This window comes from Rana temporaria, chromosome 1, assembly GCF_905171775.1.
Source record: "Rana temporaria chromosome 1, aRanTem1.1, whole genome shotgun sequence".
NCBI classification, from domain to species: Eukaryota; Metazoa; Chordata; class Amphibia; order Anura; family Ranidae; genus Rana; species Rana temporaria.
In genome coordinates this window covers 372,464,032-372,485,576 of record NC_053489.1, presented here as the reverse complement: position 1 = coordinate 372,485,576, position 21,545 = coordinate 372,464,032, and the positions used below count along the sequence as shown (strand labels likewise).

The window sequence follows — 21,545 nt, the reverse complement described above, 5'->3', positions numbered from 1 at the left end:
CAGCAGATAGGGAGGAGAAGCAGGCCGAACTTACATTGCACAGGAGGGACAAACCTGACTGCTAATGTATCAGGAGCGAGCCATCAACCATGTACAGTCACATCTGGTGCTCCCAGGATGCCGGTCCATGGCTCCGCAGTGTGGGCTTTTTTTAACGTGTCTGCTGCTGACAATAGTGTTGCCATTTACAGCCTTTGCAGCCAACGCATAAGTCGCGGGAAGCCCAACAGTCACCTAGGGACGACTGCCTTAAGAAGGCACCTGGCACCACAATGGAAGGTCCCAGGAAGGAAATATTTCTCACAGAAGGGTATCCCAGAGCTATATGGTCATGTTCAGCAGCAAGTGAATGTATCTCTGGCACACAGTGTCGGTGCCAAGATACATCTGACCACAGACACGTGGTCTAGCAAACACAGGCAGGGAAGGTATATTACTTTTACTGCCCACTGGGTGAACCTTCTGATGGCTGTCAAGCATGTAACCCGTGGCACCCATGTAGATTTGGTTTTACCGCCACGGATTGCATGTAGGCCTGCCTCCTCTTCTCCTCCTCCTACTCCATTCTCCCTCTCCTCCTCGGCTGACTCCTCCTTTTCCGATGCTACCGTCTCTTCCGCTGCGCCGCCCAAGATCCCCAGAACCTATTCGACATGCCAGGTGAGACATTGCCATGCTGTGCTGCGTCTGTTGTGCCTGGAAGACAAGAGCCACACTGGTCCTGCACTCCTTTCAGCTTTGCTTTCACAGGCAGATCAGTGGCTAATACCGCTTAATTTGACAGTTGGTAAAGTGGTGTGCGACAACGGTGCCAATCCACTGAGCGCGCTGAAACAGGGCAAAATTACACACATGCAATGCATGGCACATGTCCTGAACTTGGTCGTGCAGTGATTCGTTGCCAAATACCCTGGGGTCCAGGATGTCTTGCGGCAGGCCAGGAAAATCTCGGCCTATTTCAGGAGATCTTACACGGCCATGGCTCGCCTTGCTGACATTCAGTGGCGACACAACCGGCCCGTCAGACGTCTTATTTGTGACTGCCCGACGCGATGGAACTCAACCTTATATATGCTTGATAGGCTTCTCCAGCAAAAACGTGCAGTTAATGACTACCTGTACGAACTCTGCGGCAGGACAGGTTCTGGGGAGCTTGTTTTTTTTCACCTCGCCAGTGGCTGCTCATGCGCGACTAATGCAGACTTCTGCGGCCATTTGATGAGATCACCAAACTGGTCAGTCGCAGCCAGGGTGCCATCAGTGACATCGTACCTTACGCCTTCTTTCTGGAGAGTGCATTGCGTCATGTCATTGATCAAGCCAGCGAGGAGCAGGAAGATGAGGAAGTCGCAATGCTGGATGAATTCCCAGGGGGGGTTACTCCACGTGAGACAAGTCAACAACGGGAGTCTGAAGAGGAGTCAGAGGAGGATGGTGCCGGGGCGGATGAGGAGGAGCAAGAAGAGCATGCATTAAACCTTTCTGGGATCCCTGGTGTTGTCCGTGGATGGGGGGAGGAGAACGAGGACGACATTATCCTGGATGATGAGCAGGAGCCAGGCCACTACACCGCTTCCAGTTTAGTGAAAATGGGGGCCTTCATGCTCCAGTGTTTTAAGAGGGACCCCCGTATAAAAAGCATAAGGTCTAGGACCAGTACTGGGTGGCAACGTACTTAGACCCCCAAAAACACAAACAAAACATGGCGAAAATGTTACCACCATCACAGAAGGCTATCAGCCTATCCAGGCCTTGCTTCGAGAAATGCTGCATTCTGCTTTTGCGTGCGCTGGCAGAGGAATTTCCACTCGCAGAGAAACAGTTGCGGGTACCAATCCAACAGTGCCTGCAATAAGAGGGCGGTTTGAAGATGTGTTGGTCACTAATGATATGATATCATTCTTTCAGCCAACCCATCGACAGCTGTCCTCCAGATCAGGGAACGCCTAGACCGACATGTGCCCGACTACATTGGGTTAACGGCCGATGTGGACGCACTGAGAAGTGATGAACCCCTGGACTACTGGGTGGGCAGGCTTGACCTCAGGCCAGAGCTTGCAAAATTTGCAATGGAACTGTTGGCTTGCCCCTCATCCAGTGTCCTGTCCAAAAGGACGTTCGGCGCAGCAGAGGGGGTCGTGACCGATAAGCCTAGCTCACAACAGTGTTGACTACCTCACATTTCTAAAAATGAATGAGGCATGGATCTCGGAGGAATTCAACACATCTGACCAGTAGACCATGTTTGATTCAAATTCAGGTGAACGCCTGTGGGCTAATTGTTGGGGCCTGTACTGGCCAGCACTTACTTTTGTATCCGGTGAATGCCTAATGTACCACCAGCCACAGAATACAAAGTTGTTTGCTGTCAGGTGAACGCATGTGGGCTATTTTTTGGGGCCTGTAATGGCCGACACTTCTGTATCTGGTTTTTCGCTTAATACTTCTGGTAGGTCAGTGTCCATGTTGATGGACTATTTGTGCACAGCTAGTAAGTATTTTGTGGCTGCAAATATGACCTGCAGGTTTTTAATGTTCGCCTGCCATTAAAGTCAATAGAGCCCATCGCGAACTTGCAGTTTGCGAACATTTGAGAAAGTTTCCGGTTAGCGTTTCGCGAACCGCCCGTGAGATGTTCGTCCATCACTACCTATCAAGCCGGGCATAATGCTGGACTTTTGGAACCAGACCAATTGACATCCATTAGGCCAGACATCAGATCTCCTCAGGGGTGGACTGGGACAAAAATTTGGCCCTGGACTTCATCCAGACCGGCCCACTTAATTTTTGCACACACACACAAAAACAGTAAACTATACGCAGTTGTCGGCGGTAAAAATAGCGGCGTTTTACCGCCGACGCTATGGGCGGCTCAGTGTGAAAGGGTCTAATAAATCAGTTACTATGACCAGCGGCAGTGCATTTACCCCCCCCCCGAATTGCTGCATATTAAAAAAATCACAGACACATACACTGACCCCCCTCCTTACACAAACACTGACCCCCCCCTCCTTACACAAACACTGACCCCCCCTCCTTACACAAACACTGACCCCCCTCCTTACACAAACACTGACCCCCCCTCCTTACACAAACACTGCCCCCCCCCCCTTACACAAACACTGACCCCCCCTCCTTACACAAACACTGACCCCCCCCCCTCCTTACACAAACACTGACACCCCCCTCCTTACACAAACACTGACCCCCCTCCTTACACAAACACTGCCCCCCCCCCCTCCTTACACAAACACTGTCCCCCCCTCCTTACACAAACACTGTCCCCCCCTCCTTACACAAACACTGTCCCCCCCTCCTTACACAAACACTGTCCCCCCCTCCTTACACAAACACTGCCCCCCCTCCTTACACAAACACTGTCCCCCCCTCCTTACACAAACACTGTCCCCCCCTCCTTACACAAACACTGACCCCCCCTCCTTACAAAAACACTGACACCCACTTCCTTTCACAGTCCCCTCCTTTCTGGTATCCTTTACAGCCATCTTCTTTCTTTGCAACAAAACACAGCTCCCTTTATGTCAGTGCCCCCTCCCTTACCTTACACAGCAGGGAGAAGACACTCAGAGGATGCGAAGCGTCCAAGCAGAAGGCGGGAGCTGTTCAACTTTCCATGTTACAGACAGACGATTGGTTGCTAGGACTGCCCCGAGCAACCAATCACAGGCTTTTTAACTTTTTAACAGCAACTTCTGCTCGGACAGTCTGTCTTCTATTGAATTGCATGGATGAAAGCAGCTGTGGGGAGGAGGAGTTACACAGGAGAGGAGAGGTCTGAGAGGACACACAGGCAGGATTTTCAACAGGTTCACTGTTGTCACCCTGCACATGCACGCCACCCGCCATGCACCCCCTCCAGCAGCAATACTCTGCAGCCTGCACTGGAACCGTGCACTTGCAGTAGTTGCAACGGGTGCGGCCACCACCTTCCTCCCCAGCCAGCAGTCAGACTCTGCAGCCGCACGACCCGATACCAATGTGTGGGGCCCCTTCGTCCAGTACATAGCAAACACTGCCTGTATACATTCTGACTGTCAGAGTGCATACAGGCAGTGTTTGCAAATGTACTGGACGAAAGGGGCCCCGCACATTGGTATCGGGCTTGCTGCTGCAGTAAGAGTGGAGCTGTCAAATCTAAGCACTGATGATGGGGGTACCCCCGCATATTGGCCCCGCCCATCCCCGACATCAGTGCTTCGTTTTGACAGCTCCACTCTCACTGTGGCCGCACGCCCCGCTTGCCCACCAATCATCACTGGATGTTTACACTCAGGGCCGACTCCGGGCTTTTTGGGGACCCATTCGGGGCTTTAGCCACCCCCTCCCGACGCCCCTGAGTGACAACTGGCCCACTGAGCCATCGGCCCACCGGGAAACTCCCGGTAGTCCCGATGGCCAGTCCAACCCTGGATCTCCTCGTCGACTGCAAACCATCAGATCCCCATTTAGAGGAACACACTAATTCCCCAATATGCAACGTCCCAAAGAACCCCAACGTAAACGCCTCCTGAAACAAAACCACCTTATAAGGTGACGAACACACACTGTGCAGCACATTTAACAAGGGAAAAAATTATAAAGGCACAGGCCGGTGGCCATCCACCAGCCGACTGCCCCTGCAGTACCCTCTAACCACCTACTGCACCAAAAAATCCTTGGAATAGTCCCTACGACCTAACAACTTGTACAAAAAGGTCAACCCCGCCAACTTCCAATTTAACGCCGATACAGACACTCCCGCATTCATATTGTGCGCTATAAAATACAACACCAAGAACCTGTCATCTCCTTCAACAACCGCACTACCCATTCCACTAACCAAACCAAACCACCCCTCCCACACCATATACAGACCAGTTAGCTTTACTCATCAACCGAATCAGCGCTGCAGTCATTCCAAGACAATCCGCCACAGCCAATCCAGACAAGGAACTCCCAGTTGCGTCTCTCCCAGAGCCAACGAGTGAAACTTGTCCCACTGAAACTGAGAAAGAGCATCAGCTTAGGGGTTAGTACAACCTGGGACATGGACCGCATACATAAACAAATTGCAATGCAAACAGAACACCAAATGCCTCAACAAACGCACCACCGTTGGCAAATTCGCAGACACACTATTAATGGCCATCACGACACCCATGTTATCAAAATTAAAACGGATCTTCTTATTACAGAATTGCGAACCCCAAATTTCAACTGCTAGCACAATAGAAAACAATTTGAGCACCACTAAATTCCGAGTCAAACCAGCCTCCCTCCATGCTGCCAGCCAAGGTCCCGCACCCCACAGACCCCCAAAATATGCACCATAACCAGCAGATTCTGTGGCGTCTGTGAAGAGATCCAGATCAAAACTTTACAGCCTCGGACATCCACACAGACCTGCCGTTATAGGATTCCAGTGATTCCAGAAAGGTCTCCCAAACCTCCAAATCTGCATTGTATTCTGGAAAAGCCGAATCTGATGGCTATATACTGTGGCCTCTGACAAGCAAAATTCAGCTTACCCAGAAGCCGATGCCGTGTCAACTTATCAGCTCCCGAGTGGTGACCACCACTAACTGCAAATCCTTCAGTTTGTCTTCCAGGAGGCGACATTCCATAGCCTCAGTATCAAGCAGAATGCCAAGGAAACTTAGCACTGTAGACAAACCCTCCATTTTTGTCTCCACCAGCAGAACGCCAAAGCATTCAGCAATATGCTGAACAGTAGCTACCGTAACAAAACCCTACTTTCAAGACTGGTGTTATTGCTTGGGTCACCTGCTGGTGGCACTGTTGCTTTTAGCACCAAAGGGTGTAGTTCTGGTGGCCACCAGTGGGTGACACCCAGCAGATGTATGTACAAATAATCAAGCTGCACCTGATATGGAACTGCTGAGAGTATATAGGCCCGCCCTTCACCAAGGCTCAGGGCTTCAGTATTTCCCCTGCAAACCTTATCCCTACCTAAACCTGACCTGTATCTGTCTTTTGTCCTGGACTCTGCATCCTGAATCTTGACCCTGAGACCTGTCCCCTGGTACCTGTTTCCCTTTTCTCTCCTCCCTGTCGTGTTTTCTTATGTGTCTTTTCATATAGTTAGTTAGGTGTATTTGGGGTTTACTGTGTTCATTTACGTTTCATTACTTGTTTATGGTTTGCTGGTGTTGGTTTTCACTTGTGTCATTATCTTTAATAAATATACATTTTCACTCACTTATCTGGTCCTGATTCCTTTGAGTGCAGCCAACTGATTTGATTACCCCTGCTGGATGCTGCATATGGCATCCCTGACACCTACAACGATTAGAAGCGGCAGGACCAATACACAAGAATTCATTCAGATAGTGAATGACCGACAGAATCCTGGACACTTCCCGAATCACCCAGTCAAAAAATGACTTTCAAACAATGAACAAAACATGGAGCATCTCATGGATAAACAACAGTCAATGAAATAGTAACCCACCAGCAACCCAATAAGTAGAAACTGTCGGAACGCACCGGCAACAAAACAAAATGCAGACTCAATATCCGTTTTTGACCATAAAACCAAACCCAACACACTGCTGCATCAAAAGAGGTGTATGAAACTGAACACAAGTCAGGGTCTATATACTCAATCACCGACCATTCTTTGGCATATGACACATGGGGAGTCAATCTGAACTTGTTGGGTTCCTTCTTGGGCACAACCTCCAAAGGAGAAACCACCAAATTGTCCAGTGGCAAAGCTCAAAAATGGACCAGCCATGTGACCCAGACTAACCTTGACAGCTTCTCTGAAACCACCTCCGAGTGAGCCAGCACAAATCGCAAATTGTCCGCAGAATGGGGAGGGCGAGAAAGGCTGTCAGTAAATCCCTTATCCAGCAGGTCCGCTCTACACTTTGCATACCTACTTAGAAGAGGATGCATCCTTGCTATACTCACCAGAGTCCTCCCTTTTACCCCCAGAATGTCCATTTCCTTTGCACATCTTCTGTGGGGAGCCCCCACAGCCAAGGCACTCATGCTTAAATCGACACGCCGTTCTGAATTTGCAGGTCACCTTGTTGTACAACCAACAATACCCCTTTTTCTTGTTGGCCGACTGTCCAGGGGAAGAAGATCCGCCCGCCCCTGAATGAAAAAACAAATTCCCGATTCGTGCTGAGGTCATGAGCCGCATCCAAAGACTAATGTCTTTGTGATCCCAGCATAAGGACGACCATACCGCCTTATGTTGTCGGAATTGCTCATCATACTGTGGCCACGCCAGTCCCCCGTAAACTCCAGGTAGTGGAGTCCAGGTAGCAGAATAATGCAGGACAATTCTCTGGCACCTTCTCACCAATCACACAGGCTAAGATCGCAAAAGCCTGCAGCCAATTAGTAAACAACCGAGGAGTCAGCCTATACCACCTTGTTTCCTCCTTCTCTTATTTGCTGTCATCGATCCAAGTAAAATTTCTCCAAGGGAAGCAGGGAAAAAATCTCCACATACTCAGCCTTCCAAATTTTCTCCTTCACTTCCAGCTTGAGGTGTGCCCCGAGTGGCCCCTCAAAACACACATATACCTCACACCAATCCGATACGGCCCCCTTCCTTATCAGCTGCGTTATCTTTTCCACATCACCACTGTCCCCCGCAAAAGGGCCCCCAAGCTGCCATGGGCAACCCTCTCCCAGAAGAAGATTCCAGGCACCCCAAAATATCCCACATCCTGGACAACAGCTGTCCCAAAGCCATCTCCCCTAACAAAGCCCCGACACCCGGATTACCAGATTACCAGAGCCCCCACCTCAAAAAATCCGCTACCCGGCGAAACCCTCCTTAAACCAGAGCCCCCCCCCCACATCAGGCACACAACACCACAGACACTTTCCCCACCAGAGAGGGTAGTAGAAGCCACGCCCTCCACTCCACCCACTGTGCAGCTTTTCTGCACACCAGCTGCTGAATCTAACATGCTGTTCCCGGATATACGCCGCTCCAGATTCACAGTAGGGGCCAGGACACCGGCTGGCCCTGGTGTCAGGCCGGTTCCCGCAGCTCTCACGCTCCCTCGCCGAGCCGCCCAGGCACCCGAGAAGCTACCTCTGGGTGCTGTAAGCAGATCCCGGTCCACAGCTGGGGGATTGGCTGTAAAAGAGGGCATTGAAGCATCATCCCACGGGTTCCGCTGTGGGAGAGGATTCCTCCTGGGCAGCACCACCACCTTAGCAGAATGGCGTTTTGGTGCAGGGGCTGGAGGTTCCCTTGAGGTGCACTTAAAGGGGCTCTTAAGGTGACGCTGGACCCTGGGAGACACAATGTGGCTAAGGCGCTCTGGAGGCCTTGACCTCTGAGCACGTGAATGATCAGGGGATACAGGGACAGGATCCCCCTGCCCGTCTCCCAAAAACAACCCACTAACCTGGAGGTTGCAGCCAGTCTGTGCCATGCACATCAGCTGCAGCCCGCAGCTGTGACAGAAGACTCTACAAATCCCCCATATCAGAAGGATATCCCAAATAGAGGACGAATTATACCCAGTAAAACGGGTAGGGGAGAGTATGGTAGTGAGAGGATTGGGGATGTATGGACCGATCACAAAAAAAGCCCCTGAGGATTACCTAGAAAGGTGGGGGAGGGTGTGGGGTGGAGGGAGGGAGAATTGGAAGGTGGGTGGGAGGGGGGACAAGGTATTATTGGGGGTTATTTCAGAAAATATAGAAGGGTTTGAACACAGTGAGGGTAAAGTATCTACGTATATATATATATATATATATATATATATATATATATATATATATATATATATATATATATATATATATATACAAACAGTGTACATAGATAGGATCCCTAAAAATTTAAAAAACACTGGTTTCTTATAAAATGAAGATAAAATACACAAGTAAATTAAGAAATGACAGTACATCTATACGGATGGCTCACAAGAGCACGATAAAATGTATGAGTAAAATAAGTATTAAAAGTGGGGAAGTTATAGGGCTATACCCTCTGAAGATAAAACAAATTAGGAGCACACGTGCACAGATTGATTCTAGAATGTTTTTTTCCCCCCTTTATTTCATAGGATGTGACACGGTAGTCACGAGTGCTTTTTTAGGAAGCTTTCAGCTTTATAGATTTCACGTCTTATTGTTTTTTTTTCCCTTTATTTGGATGGTCCTATGCAATCTAGAGTATTGAGAATTGGATCCTGGAATGTCCGTGGATTGGGCACTCCAGTCAAGAGAGCTGCAGTATTTGATATGCTGGATGTATATGAGGTAGGACTGATCTGCCTGCAGGAGACACACTATACCAATGAAATCAAGAAACAAGTCCAGAGTAAGACATTTCAATATCAATACCACTCAGTACACACCTCTTATTTAAGGGGAGTGTCTGTTATGGTTAAAGGGGGAGTGTCGTTTGCCTGTAGACAGATCAGTATTGATGAAGAGGGGCGGTATATTTTTCTTTACTGTGTAATTGAGAACAGGGAATATGTTTTAGCAAATATATATATCCCACCGCCATTTAAACTGGAATTTATGCCCCTCTCTCTCGGGGCGCTGCCCACTTCGATCGGCTGCCGGGGTCCTTACACGTTTTGGCTGGTTATCTAGGGTCTTGGCGCAGGGGCGACGGTCTTTCTGCCCGCGTGTACTATGAGGAGCACTCCGGTTGGGTCTGTGCCTGGTGGCTTACGGTTGGGGTGGACTGGGGAGGGAGGGCTAGGGACTAGCACCTCGTTGCTTATTTCACTTGTATTATTTTCCCTTTTCCTTTTTTTTTTTTGATTTTCCTTTGTTTTATGATCTGCAAATGCTGAAATCACTTGTATCTGACTCTCATCGTTTCTATGCAAATCTGATTGTCGAATAATGCATATCTTGTAATGCTGTTTTGTTAATAAAAACCTCTTTCTGGTAAAAAAAAAAACCTGGAAGTTATGTATAAACTAATGAATTTTATGATGGATAAGCCGGGTATCCCAGTTATAGCAGTGGGGGATTTTAATGAGGTTATAAATAAAGATAGGGACAGATTTCCAAAGAGAAACAAACAAAACATTTCTGAGAGTCGGTTGTCTTAGTTTCTACAGGAAGCAGGATTGTTTGATGTATGGAGAGAGAGAAATCCAGAGGTGTTACAATATTCTTGTTGTTCTAGCTCCTATACTACACTTTCAAGGATAGATTTGGGATCTGGGTAATGCAGAAGCATCTCAAACCATAAAGAGAAATGAATACCAGCCCAGAGGGGTATCGGATCACTCTTTGGTAACAATAACGGTGAGCTTAGAGATGAAGAGGTCTAATAGGATATGGAAAATCAGTCTGTTGTGGTTTGAATTAATAGGGAAACCAGAGGAGACATTAGGTAAACTAAAAGAGTTTATAGAGTTCAATGAAGGAACTGCGACACCGGGGGCCGGATTCAGGTAGAATTGCCCATTATTTACGGAGGCGCAGGGCAACGTTTTTGCCCTGCGCCCCCGCAAATTTGCTCCGCTGCCCTTGATTCACGGAGCAGAAGCTCCGTGAATTGCGCGGGCGCGCCGGCAAAATGCCCGGCGCTAAAGCACGTAATTTAAATGATCCCGTAGGGGGCGGGAATTCCCGACGTGCATTGCGGCAAATGACGTCGCAAGGACGTCATTTGCTTCAAAGTGAACGTGAATGGCGTCCAGCGCCATTCACGATTCACTTACGCAAAGTACGTAAAATTCGAACTTCTCAACGCGGGAACGACGGGTATACGTAACATGGGCTGCCCCTGCTAATAGCAGGGGCAGCCTTGCGCGAAAACCGCCGTACGTAAACAACGTAAATTGCGTACGCAGGGCTCGTGCAACGTTGTGAATCGGTGTTAGTATGCAATTTGCATACTATACACTGAGCACAACGTGAACGCCACCTAGCGTCCACCGCAAGAATGCAGCCTAAGATATGCGGGCATAAGAGCCTTATGCCACGCAGATCTTAGGCTGCAGTTGGCGTAACGAGGTTCCTGAATCAGGAGCACTCGTTACGCCGGGGCAAGTAAGCAATTGCGCTGTGTAACCTATGGTTACACAGGCGCAATTGCTTCTTGAATCCGGCCCCGGATGTGATGTGGGAATATGCATTCAGCAAACCAAAAAGGCATCAAGAGAATAGGAAAATAGGATAATAGAGGAATTAGCGAACACGAAAGGGAATATATTAAAGACCCAACATTAGATAAGCAAAGAATATGGTTGAATAAGCAACAAGATTATAAAACTGTAATGATAAGAAAATCAGAGAATAAGAAATTATTCCAGAAGCAAGTTGCATTTGGGGAAGGGGAAAATGTTAGGAGAATGCTGGCACACTTAGTGAGAACCAACTCCTCCCCATCCACAATAACTGCGATTAAAAAAACGAGCGGAGAAATATCTACCCGAGTGTAAGAAATTACAGACACATTTAGAGAATATTATGACAAGCTATATAAATCGCAGGGTGCGGTGGGAGCGGAGGAGTTGGAACTCTTTTTTAAGAACTTAGATATACAGTACCAATCCTTACCGAGATAGAAAAAGAGCAAATGGAAGCCCCAATAACCCTTGAAGAGATACAAACAGCAGTGGCAGAAATGGCAAATCAGAAATCACCCGGACCAGATGATCTCTGTGACAGACTCAGATTCTCCTATGTCTAGGGTCACCTTATGTCCAATAGGGCCATAGGGTGACTAAGAAATGATATCATAAATTCTATGATATGGGACATTACTGATACTGATAGTTCATATTCCAGGATGTCTTGGGATATTACAGGTGATTTTATTCTGACCCCCAACCAGGTTAATAGACTCAGAAGATATACTAATTGTCCATTGTGTAAGGCTGTAGAGGTGTTAATTCAGGTCTGCTCCTAGACCTTTCTATTGTGTGATAACACTGTTTAAAGCCTTTTGATTATCAGGTGTAAACACCTTTCTGTCAGAGACAGACGGTCTGTTTAAAGATGTGGATTGAAAGACATACCAGGTTCTATTGTGTTTGTGTAACAGGTGAGGGGAACGTATTGTGTGAATTGTAGTGATAATAGATGTGTCTTGTCAGGTTCGGTGCCAGAGTGTCTACCTAAAGTCTGTATTAAAGCCCCCCTGTGTGAGGAGGGGGCGGAGAGTTTCATTGTTCCTTTGATTACTCACAAGCCTGTAACTAGATATAAAAAACGGAAAAAATAAGTTGCGCTAGCCATAAGTGAGTATAAATTATCAATTTGATTAATAAATTAATATAGATATAAATAGTGTCCATAAGTGTCCAAAGAACCAAAAATGAAAAAATGTAGTGAAAGTTCAAATCCGGTGAGTGAATTGATGAATAAAAGTGTAAATGTGACTGGCAAACAAAAATCCTCCACCAGTGCAATAGATGAATGAATGTCTATGCGCTTACCAGAAGGGCAAGCAAACAAGGCTTGCAGCTGGAAACCCCCAGCAAGGGTCTTTATCAGAAACTGCCACTGATAGTCCGGATGGTATTCCTCCAATTGTATGGATAGATACAAGATCCAGGGAGCATGAAAATAAATAAATATACAGCATATGGTGATGTACCGCGGATGAAACGAATGATAAGCACACCAAGGGAAAGCCGCCACCGATAGATATCACCATATAGGGGGGACTCTTACCAGATATATAACAATAGAATGCTTGTGGCCAAACCCAGCCAGGGCCTTTAAAAGATTGTCTCCAAACACACCAGCCAGAGCAAACGACTCTCTCCTAAACTGAAGAGTGAACTTTGACATTTACCATACATAAATCTGTCAGGAATCTGTGAAAGTAAGCTCTCATGTGATCAGGTGACGTGCGGAGGAACCGAGTGTACACACCAGACAATTTTCTCCAGAGCTCCTAATGGCGAGGATGGATTTTGCTGAGTGCTGGTGCCAAGTTTCCACCCCCCAGGGTCACTGCAGGAGAGAAGCTTCGTTACAAGGGGGTTACTGGGTGTAAATAGAAAATAAGATCTTATTACCTCCTCTGTAACTAGATATAAACCAGGAGAATATACCATTAAAGCATCCATACTTAGCACACAGACAAGTCTCGTTTCGTTGTGTGTTAGATACCAGATATGTTAGCTGCCTTTATGTCCAGACTGGAAGGAAGCGCTGTATGACGGAAGCATTCGTTCTGAGTGTGGGGACCTTCCGTGACAGGCTCCCTGTGGAAACCTATAAATATTATGGGAAAATACTGCTCCCAGAACTCCTTAAAGTGTTAAATTGGGCATTGAAGGAGGGGAAATTGCCTACTTCGATGACTGAAGCAACAATAATAGTATTGCATAAGGTTTACACATAGAGCTCCACGTCCCTGCTCAGTTACTGGCCAATCGCGGGTGCCCGGTGGCCATCGCGGCCCCCGGGCACGCGCACTGTGTTCCCAGTGACGCGACGGGTGCGCGCGCGCCCTAGAGGCTTTAAATGACAGGACGTCATATGACGTCCTGTCAGAACAATAGAGCATTCTGCCCGCCGTCATTTGACGGAGGGCGGGTGTAAAGTGGTTAAATAAAATTATTGTAAGACTAGTACATCTAGACCAAACTGGGTTTATCCCGAGCAGATCGACTAGTATGAACATTAGGAGGCTATTTCTTAATATACAAATACCAACGAGAACAAGGGTACAAGAGCAGTAATGTCCTTAGATGTAGCCAAAGCTTTTGATAGTGTGGAAGGGGAGTACATGTGGCACCCTTTAGAAGTTTTTGGGTTCGGCCCAGTGTTTATTAGGTGGATTAAAACACTTTATAATGGCCCCAGTGCGAGAATCAGAGTTAACCACTTCCCGACCTCCTCATGTACATTTACGTCGGCAGAATGGCACGGACAGGCACAATCACGTACCTGTACGTCCTCTGCTAGACGTGGGTGGGGGGTCCGATCGGGACCCCCCCGGTACATGCGGAGGTCGGGTCCGCTCGGGGAGCGATCCGGGACGACGGCGCGGCTATTTGTTTATAGCCGCTCCGTCGCGATCGCTCCCCGGAGCTGAAGAACGGGGAGAGCCATATGTAAACACGGCTTCCCCGTGCTTCACTGTGTCGGCGCATCGATCGCGTCATCCCCTTTATAGGGGAGACACGATCAATGACGTCATTCCTACAGCCACACACCCCTACACTAGTAAACACATACACAGTGATCCCTAACTCCTACAGCGCCCCCTGTGTTTAACTCCCAAACTGCAACTGTCATTTTCACAATAAACAATGCAATTTAAATGCATTTTTTGCTGTGAAAATGACAATTGTCCCAAAAATGTGTCAAAATTGTCCGAAGTGTCTGCCATAATGTCGCAGTCACGAAAAAAATCGCTGATCGCCGCCATTAGTAGTAAACAAAAAATAATAAATAAAAATGCAAAAAAACTATCCCCTATTTTGTAAACGCTATAAATTTTGCGCAAACCAACCGATAAACGATTATTGCGATTTTTTTTACCAAAAATAGGTAGAAGAATACGTATCGGCCTAAACTGAGGAAAAAAAAAATTTTTATATATGTTTTTGGGGGATATTTATTACAGCAAAAAGTAAAAAATATTGCATTTTTTTCTAAATTGTCGCTCTATTTTTGTTTATAGCGCAAAAAATAAAAACCGCAGAGGTGATCAAATACCACCAAAAGAAAGCTCTATTTGTGGGGAAAAAAAGACGCCAATTTTGTTTGGGAGCCACGTCGCACGACCGCGCAATTGTCTGTTAAAGCGACGCAGTCCCAAACTGTAAAAACCCCTTGGGTCTTTAGGCAGCATTTTGGTCCGGGGCTTAAGTGGTTAATAATGACTATTCAGGTAAGATTCAGTTAGAGAGGGGCACGAGGCAGGGGTGCCCATTGTCACCCCTATTATTTGCTCTGGTAATGGAACCACTGGCCATTGCAATAAGAGCAGATACAAAAATGGAGGGATTCGTGAGACCGACAGGGGAGCAGAGAATCGCACTCTATGCGGACGATGTTCTCCTCTTCCTCGGGGACACAAATCACTCCATTAAACAGGCAATGACTATATTTAGAGATTTTGGGAAATTATCAGGATTGGTAATAAACTGGGAGAAATCAGCATTAATGCCAATAGATCCAATAGAGAGCCAAACCCTAGCATAAATCCCTCAGATGGAGATAGTCGAGACAATAAAATACTTAGGAATATTTATAACAAGCGATCCCAATAAATATATAAAGAATAACTTAGTTCCTCTCCTGTCTAAATTCAAAAAGAAAATCCAAATCTGGCGGTACCTGCCCTTGTCAGTGGCGGGGAGATGCAACTTGATTAAAATGCTGTGGATGCCCCAATTATTATATATATTGCATAATGCACCAATATGGATACACAAGAAATGGTTTAGGAAAATAGATACTTTGGGGCAGAACCACGTACATCGGTGCATATATAGGCCGGCGTAGCGCATCTCATTTCCGCTACGCCAGCTCAACTTAGAGAGGAAAGTACCGTATCCTCAGAGTATTTGCGCCAAACGTTGCGCTGGCGCGATGTAAATTCCTAGGCGTAAGCAGGCATAATTGAAAGTAGGAAGGAAGTGGGCGTGTTCCATTGAAATGAGCCGTGACCCCATGCAAATGAAGGGCCAAACGAATGGCGCATGCGCCTTGACGCTGACTATGTTCCGCGCCTCTCTGCGCATGCTCAGAACTAGGCACGGCGTAATCAGTGAGATACGCCCAGGGCATAAATACGCCCAGACATGCGCCCGTCCAGTGCAAAAGTACATCCGCTTGTTTCCCCCCCTGAAGCAAGGTACTTTTGCTGGTTTCTTTGCTTCTGTTTGTTTTTGAGCCATGTCTGCTCCAGCAGCTGAGAAGAGGAGGAAGTTGAATTATTCCCCACAGGAGAAGGCGGTCATTATCAGGGCCATGGCCCAGTATGATATTTTTCTCCATGAGGCAGAGAGTGCCAACACCACCCAGGCCAGGAGGAAGGAGATCCTGGCGCAGATTGCCACAGATGTGAATGCTTTGGGAAGTGAGGTCAGGACCCCAAATGACATTCTTAAAAAAATCAATGATTTGCGTTGCCTGGTGAAAGGTAAGCTGGCCAAGATGAGCGCTCATGCCAGGGGCACTGGAGGGGGACCAGCAACTACCCTGACGTTGACTCCTGAGGAGCAGGTGGTTGCCCAGTGCCTCCACAGGCATCAAGTGGAGGGAGTTGATGGCTTTGACCCTGTTGACTATGCCTTGAGGACAGGTAAGTGTGTTTTATCTCCTATCTGGTGTGTAGCATGTGTGGGGGTGGAAGGGAACATGTGACAAGTGTGTGGATCCTCCAACATGTGAATGTTTTGTGTCATCCACAGATGTGCAGGAGGGTGCTGGGCCATCTGATGCTGGTGGCCAGTCCACACCATCCCCCGGACATCAGTCTGAGGCAGACCCCCTGGCAAGCCAGGAGTCTTCAGTGGAAGGGAGTGGCCACACCTCTCCTCAGGAGGTGGTTGAGGAGGAGAAGGTGACCAGTGGGAATGAGGTCAGGCTCCATTTGGAGGAGTCTTCCCCTTTGGCTGGGACCAGTCAGCCCACCATCATGGATAGCCCCTCCCGCTCCTCCCCCAACAGGGCTCCCCCTCAAGGGTCTCCCCTTCTCCAGAGTCCCAAGCCTCTTCTGGGCACAGGAAGGTGTTTAGGAAGACTAGGGGGGTGTCTGAGGTTCTTCCAGAACACCTCAAGAGGGACCAGGCTCGCCAGACCCGCCATCTGGGTGTGGTTGCCATGAAGATGGACCGCATGGCACACAGCATGTCCACCCTGACGGAAGCTGTGCAGGATGTGGGCTCCAATTCGGCAGCTGTGGTCACCTGCATGGCTGAACTGCAGGCCACCACAACAGGCCTTGGTGATGAGGTCCACGCCCTGACAGAGGCTGTCAGGGACAACACAGCAGCCATCCAGGCGGAGGGGAGGCAGTCCAGGCTGCTGCAGGCGGACACAAATGCAGTCCTCACCCACATCGCCCTGGCGTTGGAGGGCAGGCCACCAGGCGTGGAGAGACCAGGGGATGCTCCTTCTCCTGATTTCCCTCCCCCCATGAGTCTCCCATGAGGAGCCGGGGTCGGGGCCGTGGCCGTATCAGGCGTGGGGCATGTAAGCGCCGTTGATTTTTTTGTTTTGTTTTTTTGTCTACTCAGGTTATGAGTTTTTTATGTTTATTTTTTTGATCTACTCAGGTTATGAGTTTTTTTATTTTTTATAGCCCAAGCACACGGTCAGTAGTGCAGGCTACAGTGTGACTGGTGTTTGAATGTGGGGGTGACATTCCTGCCGGAAAAGGGGTGTCACCCTCGTTTGTCGGGGAGAAGTGATCCCCAGGACCAGGGAGAAGTGATCCCCAGGTCCGTGTGAATGTGGTATGAATGGACAGCAACATAATTGGAGCCTTGACGGGGCGTTGCTGCTCCCAAGTCCTGCATTGTGGACTAATCCAATGTGATGAGGATGTGGGGTGTGTGTGCTAGGGACCACAGTGGTGTGCATGCGTGCATTCTCCTTGTGCCATGAAGAATGTGTGGGTTTAACGTGCAAAGATGCCTACTGTGAGGCATCTCCTGACTACTCTTCCCTCAGCAGACTGGGTAGCCTCATTTAGGGGGGGGAATGTCTGGTTCGGGGGTCAGGTCATCGCGTATGTCAGGCCCTTTCTCACGGCGAAGTTGTGCAGCATGCAACATGCACTGATGATCTGGCACACAAAGTTTGGGGAATACAACAGGGCCCCCCGGACGTGTCCAGGCATCGGAAACGGGACTTCAGGAGGCCAAATGTGCGTTCCACCACTGCACGGGTACGTCTGTGTGCATCATTGTATCTTATCTCTCAGGATTCCGGAATGGAGTCATGAGATGGGGCCCAAGTGCATATGCCGCGTCATCTGGAAGGGAAAAGACAGGAGGATGTTAGTCGTGCATGTGCCCCTCGTGATGTCTGCATCATGGGGTCGGACAGACATGGCTGACACCCATGTCACTCACCAACCAGCCAGCTGTCCCTGTACACGTTCTGTTCAAATTCTGTTGGGATGGTGCTTTGACAGAAGATGTAGCTGTCGTGGCTGGACCCTGGGTGTTTGGCACGGACGTGCCATATGAGGCATTGGGCATCGGCTATCACCTGTACGTTGATGGAATGCCAGTGCTTCCGATTGTGGTATATGTGCTCTGTGTCACGGGGGGGGGCGTAGTGCCACATTTGAGCAATCAATGGCCCCCACGGTGCGTGGGAATCCTGCAATTCTTTAGAAATCACGCATTGCCTTCACCCGCAGATGCTCCTGGGTGGGTCTGATGATTTGGTGGGCCATGCGTCTGAGGATTGCGGGGACAACCTGGTGCACACATCTGCTAATGGAGAATTGTGCCATCCCAGCCACAACTCCACTTGTACGCTGGAACGAGCCACTGGCAAGGAAATGGAGTGTTGCCAGTACCTTGACCAGTGGCTCCACTGCTTGTGAGCGGTGTTTCTGGCTGGTGATGTCATCTTTCAGGGTTGTGGTTAATTCCAGGATGGCAGCAGGGCTGAATCTGAAGATGCGGTACACCTCCGATTCCCCCATGCCAAAGACGTTTAGGCGCGGTCGGTATATCCGCTCCCGTGCCCTCCTCCTACGTGCATGTAAAGCCAGTAGTATATCTATGACCATGGATGTCCCTGGCATGTTGGCATACAGATTGTTGTCCTGCAAGTGTGGATGCTCAGCTCGTCCCTAACGGTGCTGCTGAAGCTGCGCTCCAGCTGACCTGCACACGTCTGGTGCAAAGTTACCCCTGCTTTTATGAGGGGTAACTTTAGGCCGGACGTATAACTTAGGCGCGGCGCCCGTAGCCCGCGTCGGGCGCACGTACGTCCGCGGATCTCCGTATCTCCCTCATTTGCATATTTGAATAGCAAATCAATGGTGCGTCCAGCGTATATATGCGCCCACGATGCGCCGGCGCAGAAAAGTTAAGTCGGTCGGAAAAAGCCAATTTTCAGGCGTATTTCGTTTTGTGGATATGGCGCATAGTTACAATGGCGTGTATATACACTTACGCCGCACATCTCGAGATACGCCGGCGTAAGTGCTTTGTGGATCTTCCTCTTTGTTTAGAGAACTAATTTGGAAAGGGGGTCAATCTAGAATCAAGCTGCAAAACCTGCAATTACCTACACGAGAGGGAGGAATGGCAGTACCACACCCACAATGCTATTTTCTGGCAGCACAGCTGCAGCATATAGGGGTGAGAACTGAATCAGGAGGGGATATACACGGGGGATTGATGTTTCTAGGGGCACCCCATAAGACAGCGTTGGAGGTACTGGAGGCCAATTATTTTATTAATAGAACTCCTACGGTTAAGATGGCCCTTAAAGTGTGGAAAGCAGTAAAGATACTAGGAGGGCAGGGAGGAATGATAGAATACGCACCACTCTGGGATAATAGGAACATGCTCTAGACGCTCAGTTTAATAGAGTAGGGCCAATATGGGTTAAGACTCTTATCCTCCAGAAACTGGGTAACTGGAGTAAGACGAAGGGATTTATTTCCGAGGTCTACTCATACATATGTAAGGAGAGTATAAAAGGCCCAGAAAAACTTAAAAGTAGAGTAAAATGGGAGGAAGATCTAGGGATTATAACAGAAGATCAATGGAGGAAGGTATTGGAAAGAGGACATTTGGTTACAGTTTCACCAGCACAGAGATTTGCATTCCTGATGCTGATACATAGGACATATTATACACCTAAAAGATTATTTAACTTTGGATGGAGAGTGGATGCAGGATGCCCCAGGTGCCACGATACAGGAGATTTAATACATATGATATGGAGGTGCCCGAAACTGTTCAGGTATTGGAGGGGGATATTGAACATTATTAACAAGATATATAAAACAAAGTTGGAGATGAATCCTAGATTATGTATCCTGGGCCTAGGGGAAGAAATAAGTAGAATGACCAGTACATCAAAAGCAGTGTTAAGATGCCCTTTTCAGGCAAGAAAATTAATAGCTCAGAAATGGCAAGCAGTGAACCCCCCATCAGTAAAGGAATGGATTAATGTAGTTACAGAGACAATATGGAAGGAGAAGGTGGTTTATACCACGAGAGGGAACATCAGGGAGTTTGGTAAAATGTGGAACCCTTGGTTGGAAGAAATGAGATACCCCGTGTGAAAGAAAATCCAATAAAGCAGATAGTTAGTGTAGGGAGGGGGCAGGGGAGGGAGGGAAAAAGGGTAAAACAAAAGGTGGAATATAGAAGATATGTACGAAATATGTGAAACAGAAATGGTAAAAAGAACATACGAAAATATATGATTGTAACCATCTGTTGTTTTTAAATGTTGAAGAAAATCAATAAAGGATATGAAATAAAAAAATAAAAAAAATCCCCCATATCCGAGCTGATTCCGCAAATTGGCAAAGTTGAAACTTAGGTCAAGTTCCTGAAGCTGTTCCCTGCTGGCTGACCTCCAACTGAAGACCACCCCCACCCGGCTAAACCCCCCCCCCCCCAAATCCACCCATCCTAACCTTGCCCCAATCAAATAAACTTCCCTTGATTATTTAACTCAGCCAAGCTTTCATTACCCCTCCTATACCCAAGCCCCTTCAACCCTTGTCATGCAAGCCCTCCATCTATTGTTTCTCTTGTTTTAGTCCGGGCCTCTCTTTTTCTTAATAAAAACTGCAATTTCACCTTAAATTGAATATATACTACACCTGTGTTATATACATAATCTGGTATAAATGGACATGTGATTTAAGGGGGGGGGGGGAACTATTCTATCTCAAAATATTGTTACTTTTTTTTCAGTCTTCTCCAGGTCCTTGCATAACTCTGCCTACTCAAGAGTATTTAATTTTCCATCTGAGAGTGAAGACATGGCACACTGGGGTGATCCAAATAGCCAGACACATAATAAAGAAGTACAGTCGCGGAGAAAATCACTGGATGTGGATTTGCCTAATAGGATACAGCAGTTTATTGAAAAGGATCCAAAAGGAACAAATTATACAAGAATGTCAACTCAAGAAAAAAAAATGCAATTTGAAGAGAGCACTGCTAAGATATTGAGTGGGTCTGTGGGTGATTATGTAGCCCAACAATTTATAATGCTTTGGAAAGAACCTTCTAAGCAAGAAGGGGTAGCCAATGACTGTGGTAAGGTCAGAAAAAGCAATGAAAGCATTTGACCCAGTCTTGTGTTCAGGGTATGGCTTAGCTTTAGTTTGAGGCCCCATACACACGAGAGAATCCATCCGCTGAAAAATCCCAGCAAATGGGTTTCAGCGGATAGATCCTATGGTGTGTACACTCCAGCGGATCTGTTTCCGCGGATATTTCTCCCCTGGGATGGATTCCAGCAGATCGAATATTTGCTGACATGCCAAACAAATCCATCTGCTGGAATCCATCCCAACGGATGGATCCGCTGGTCTGTATAGACTCACTGGATCCATCCGTCCGAAGGGATCCCCCGCATGCGTCGTAATGATTCGGCGCATG

General features: G+C 47.9%; 1 protein-coding gene across 1 annotated transcript in view; it reads left to right on the top strand.

Moving 5' to 3' along the window:
- CREB3L3 (cAMP responsive element binding protein 3 like 3) overlaps positions 1–21,338 on the top strand; it is a 543,910-nt gene extending 522,572 nt beyond the window's left edge. The window contains exon 9 of the mRNA XM_040322512.1: positions 20,853–21,338. Within this exon, the coding sequence (XP_040178446.1) occupies positions 20,853–21,232 (380 nt within the window). The 3' untranslated portion in view covers positions 21,233–21,338. The remainder of the gene's footprint in view (positions 1–20,852) is intronic.
- Positions 21,339–21,545: the final 207 nt, after the last annotated feature.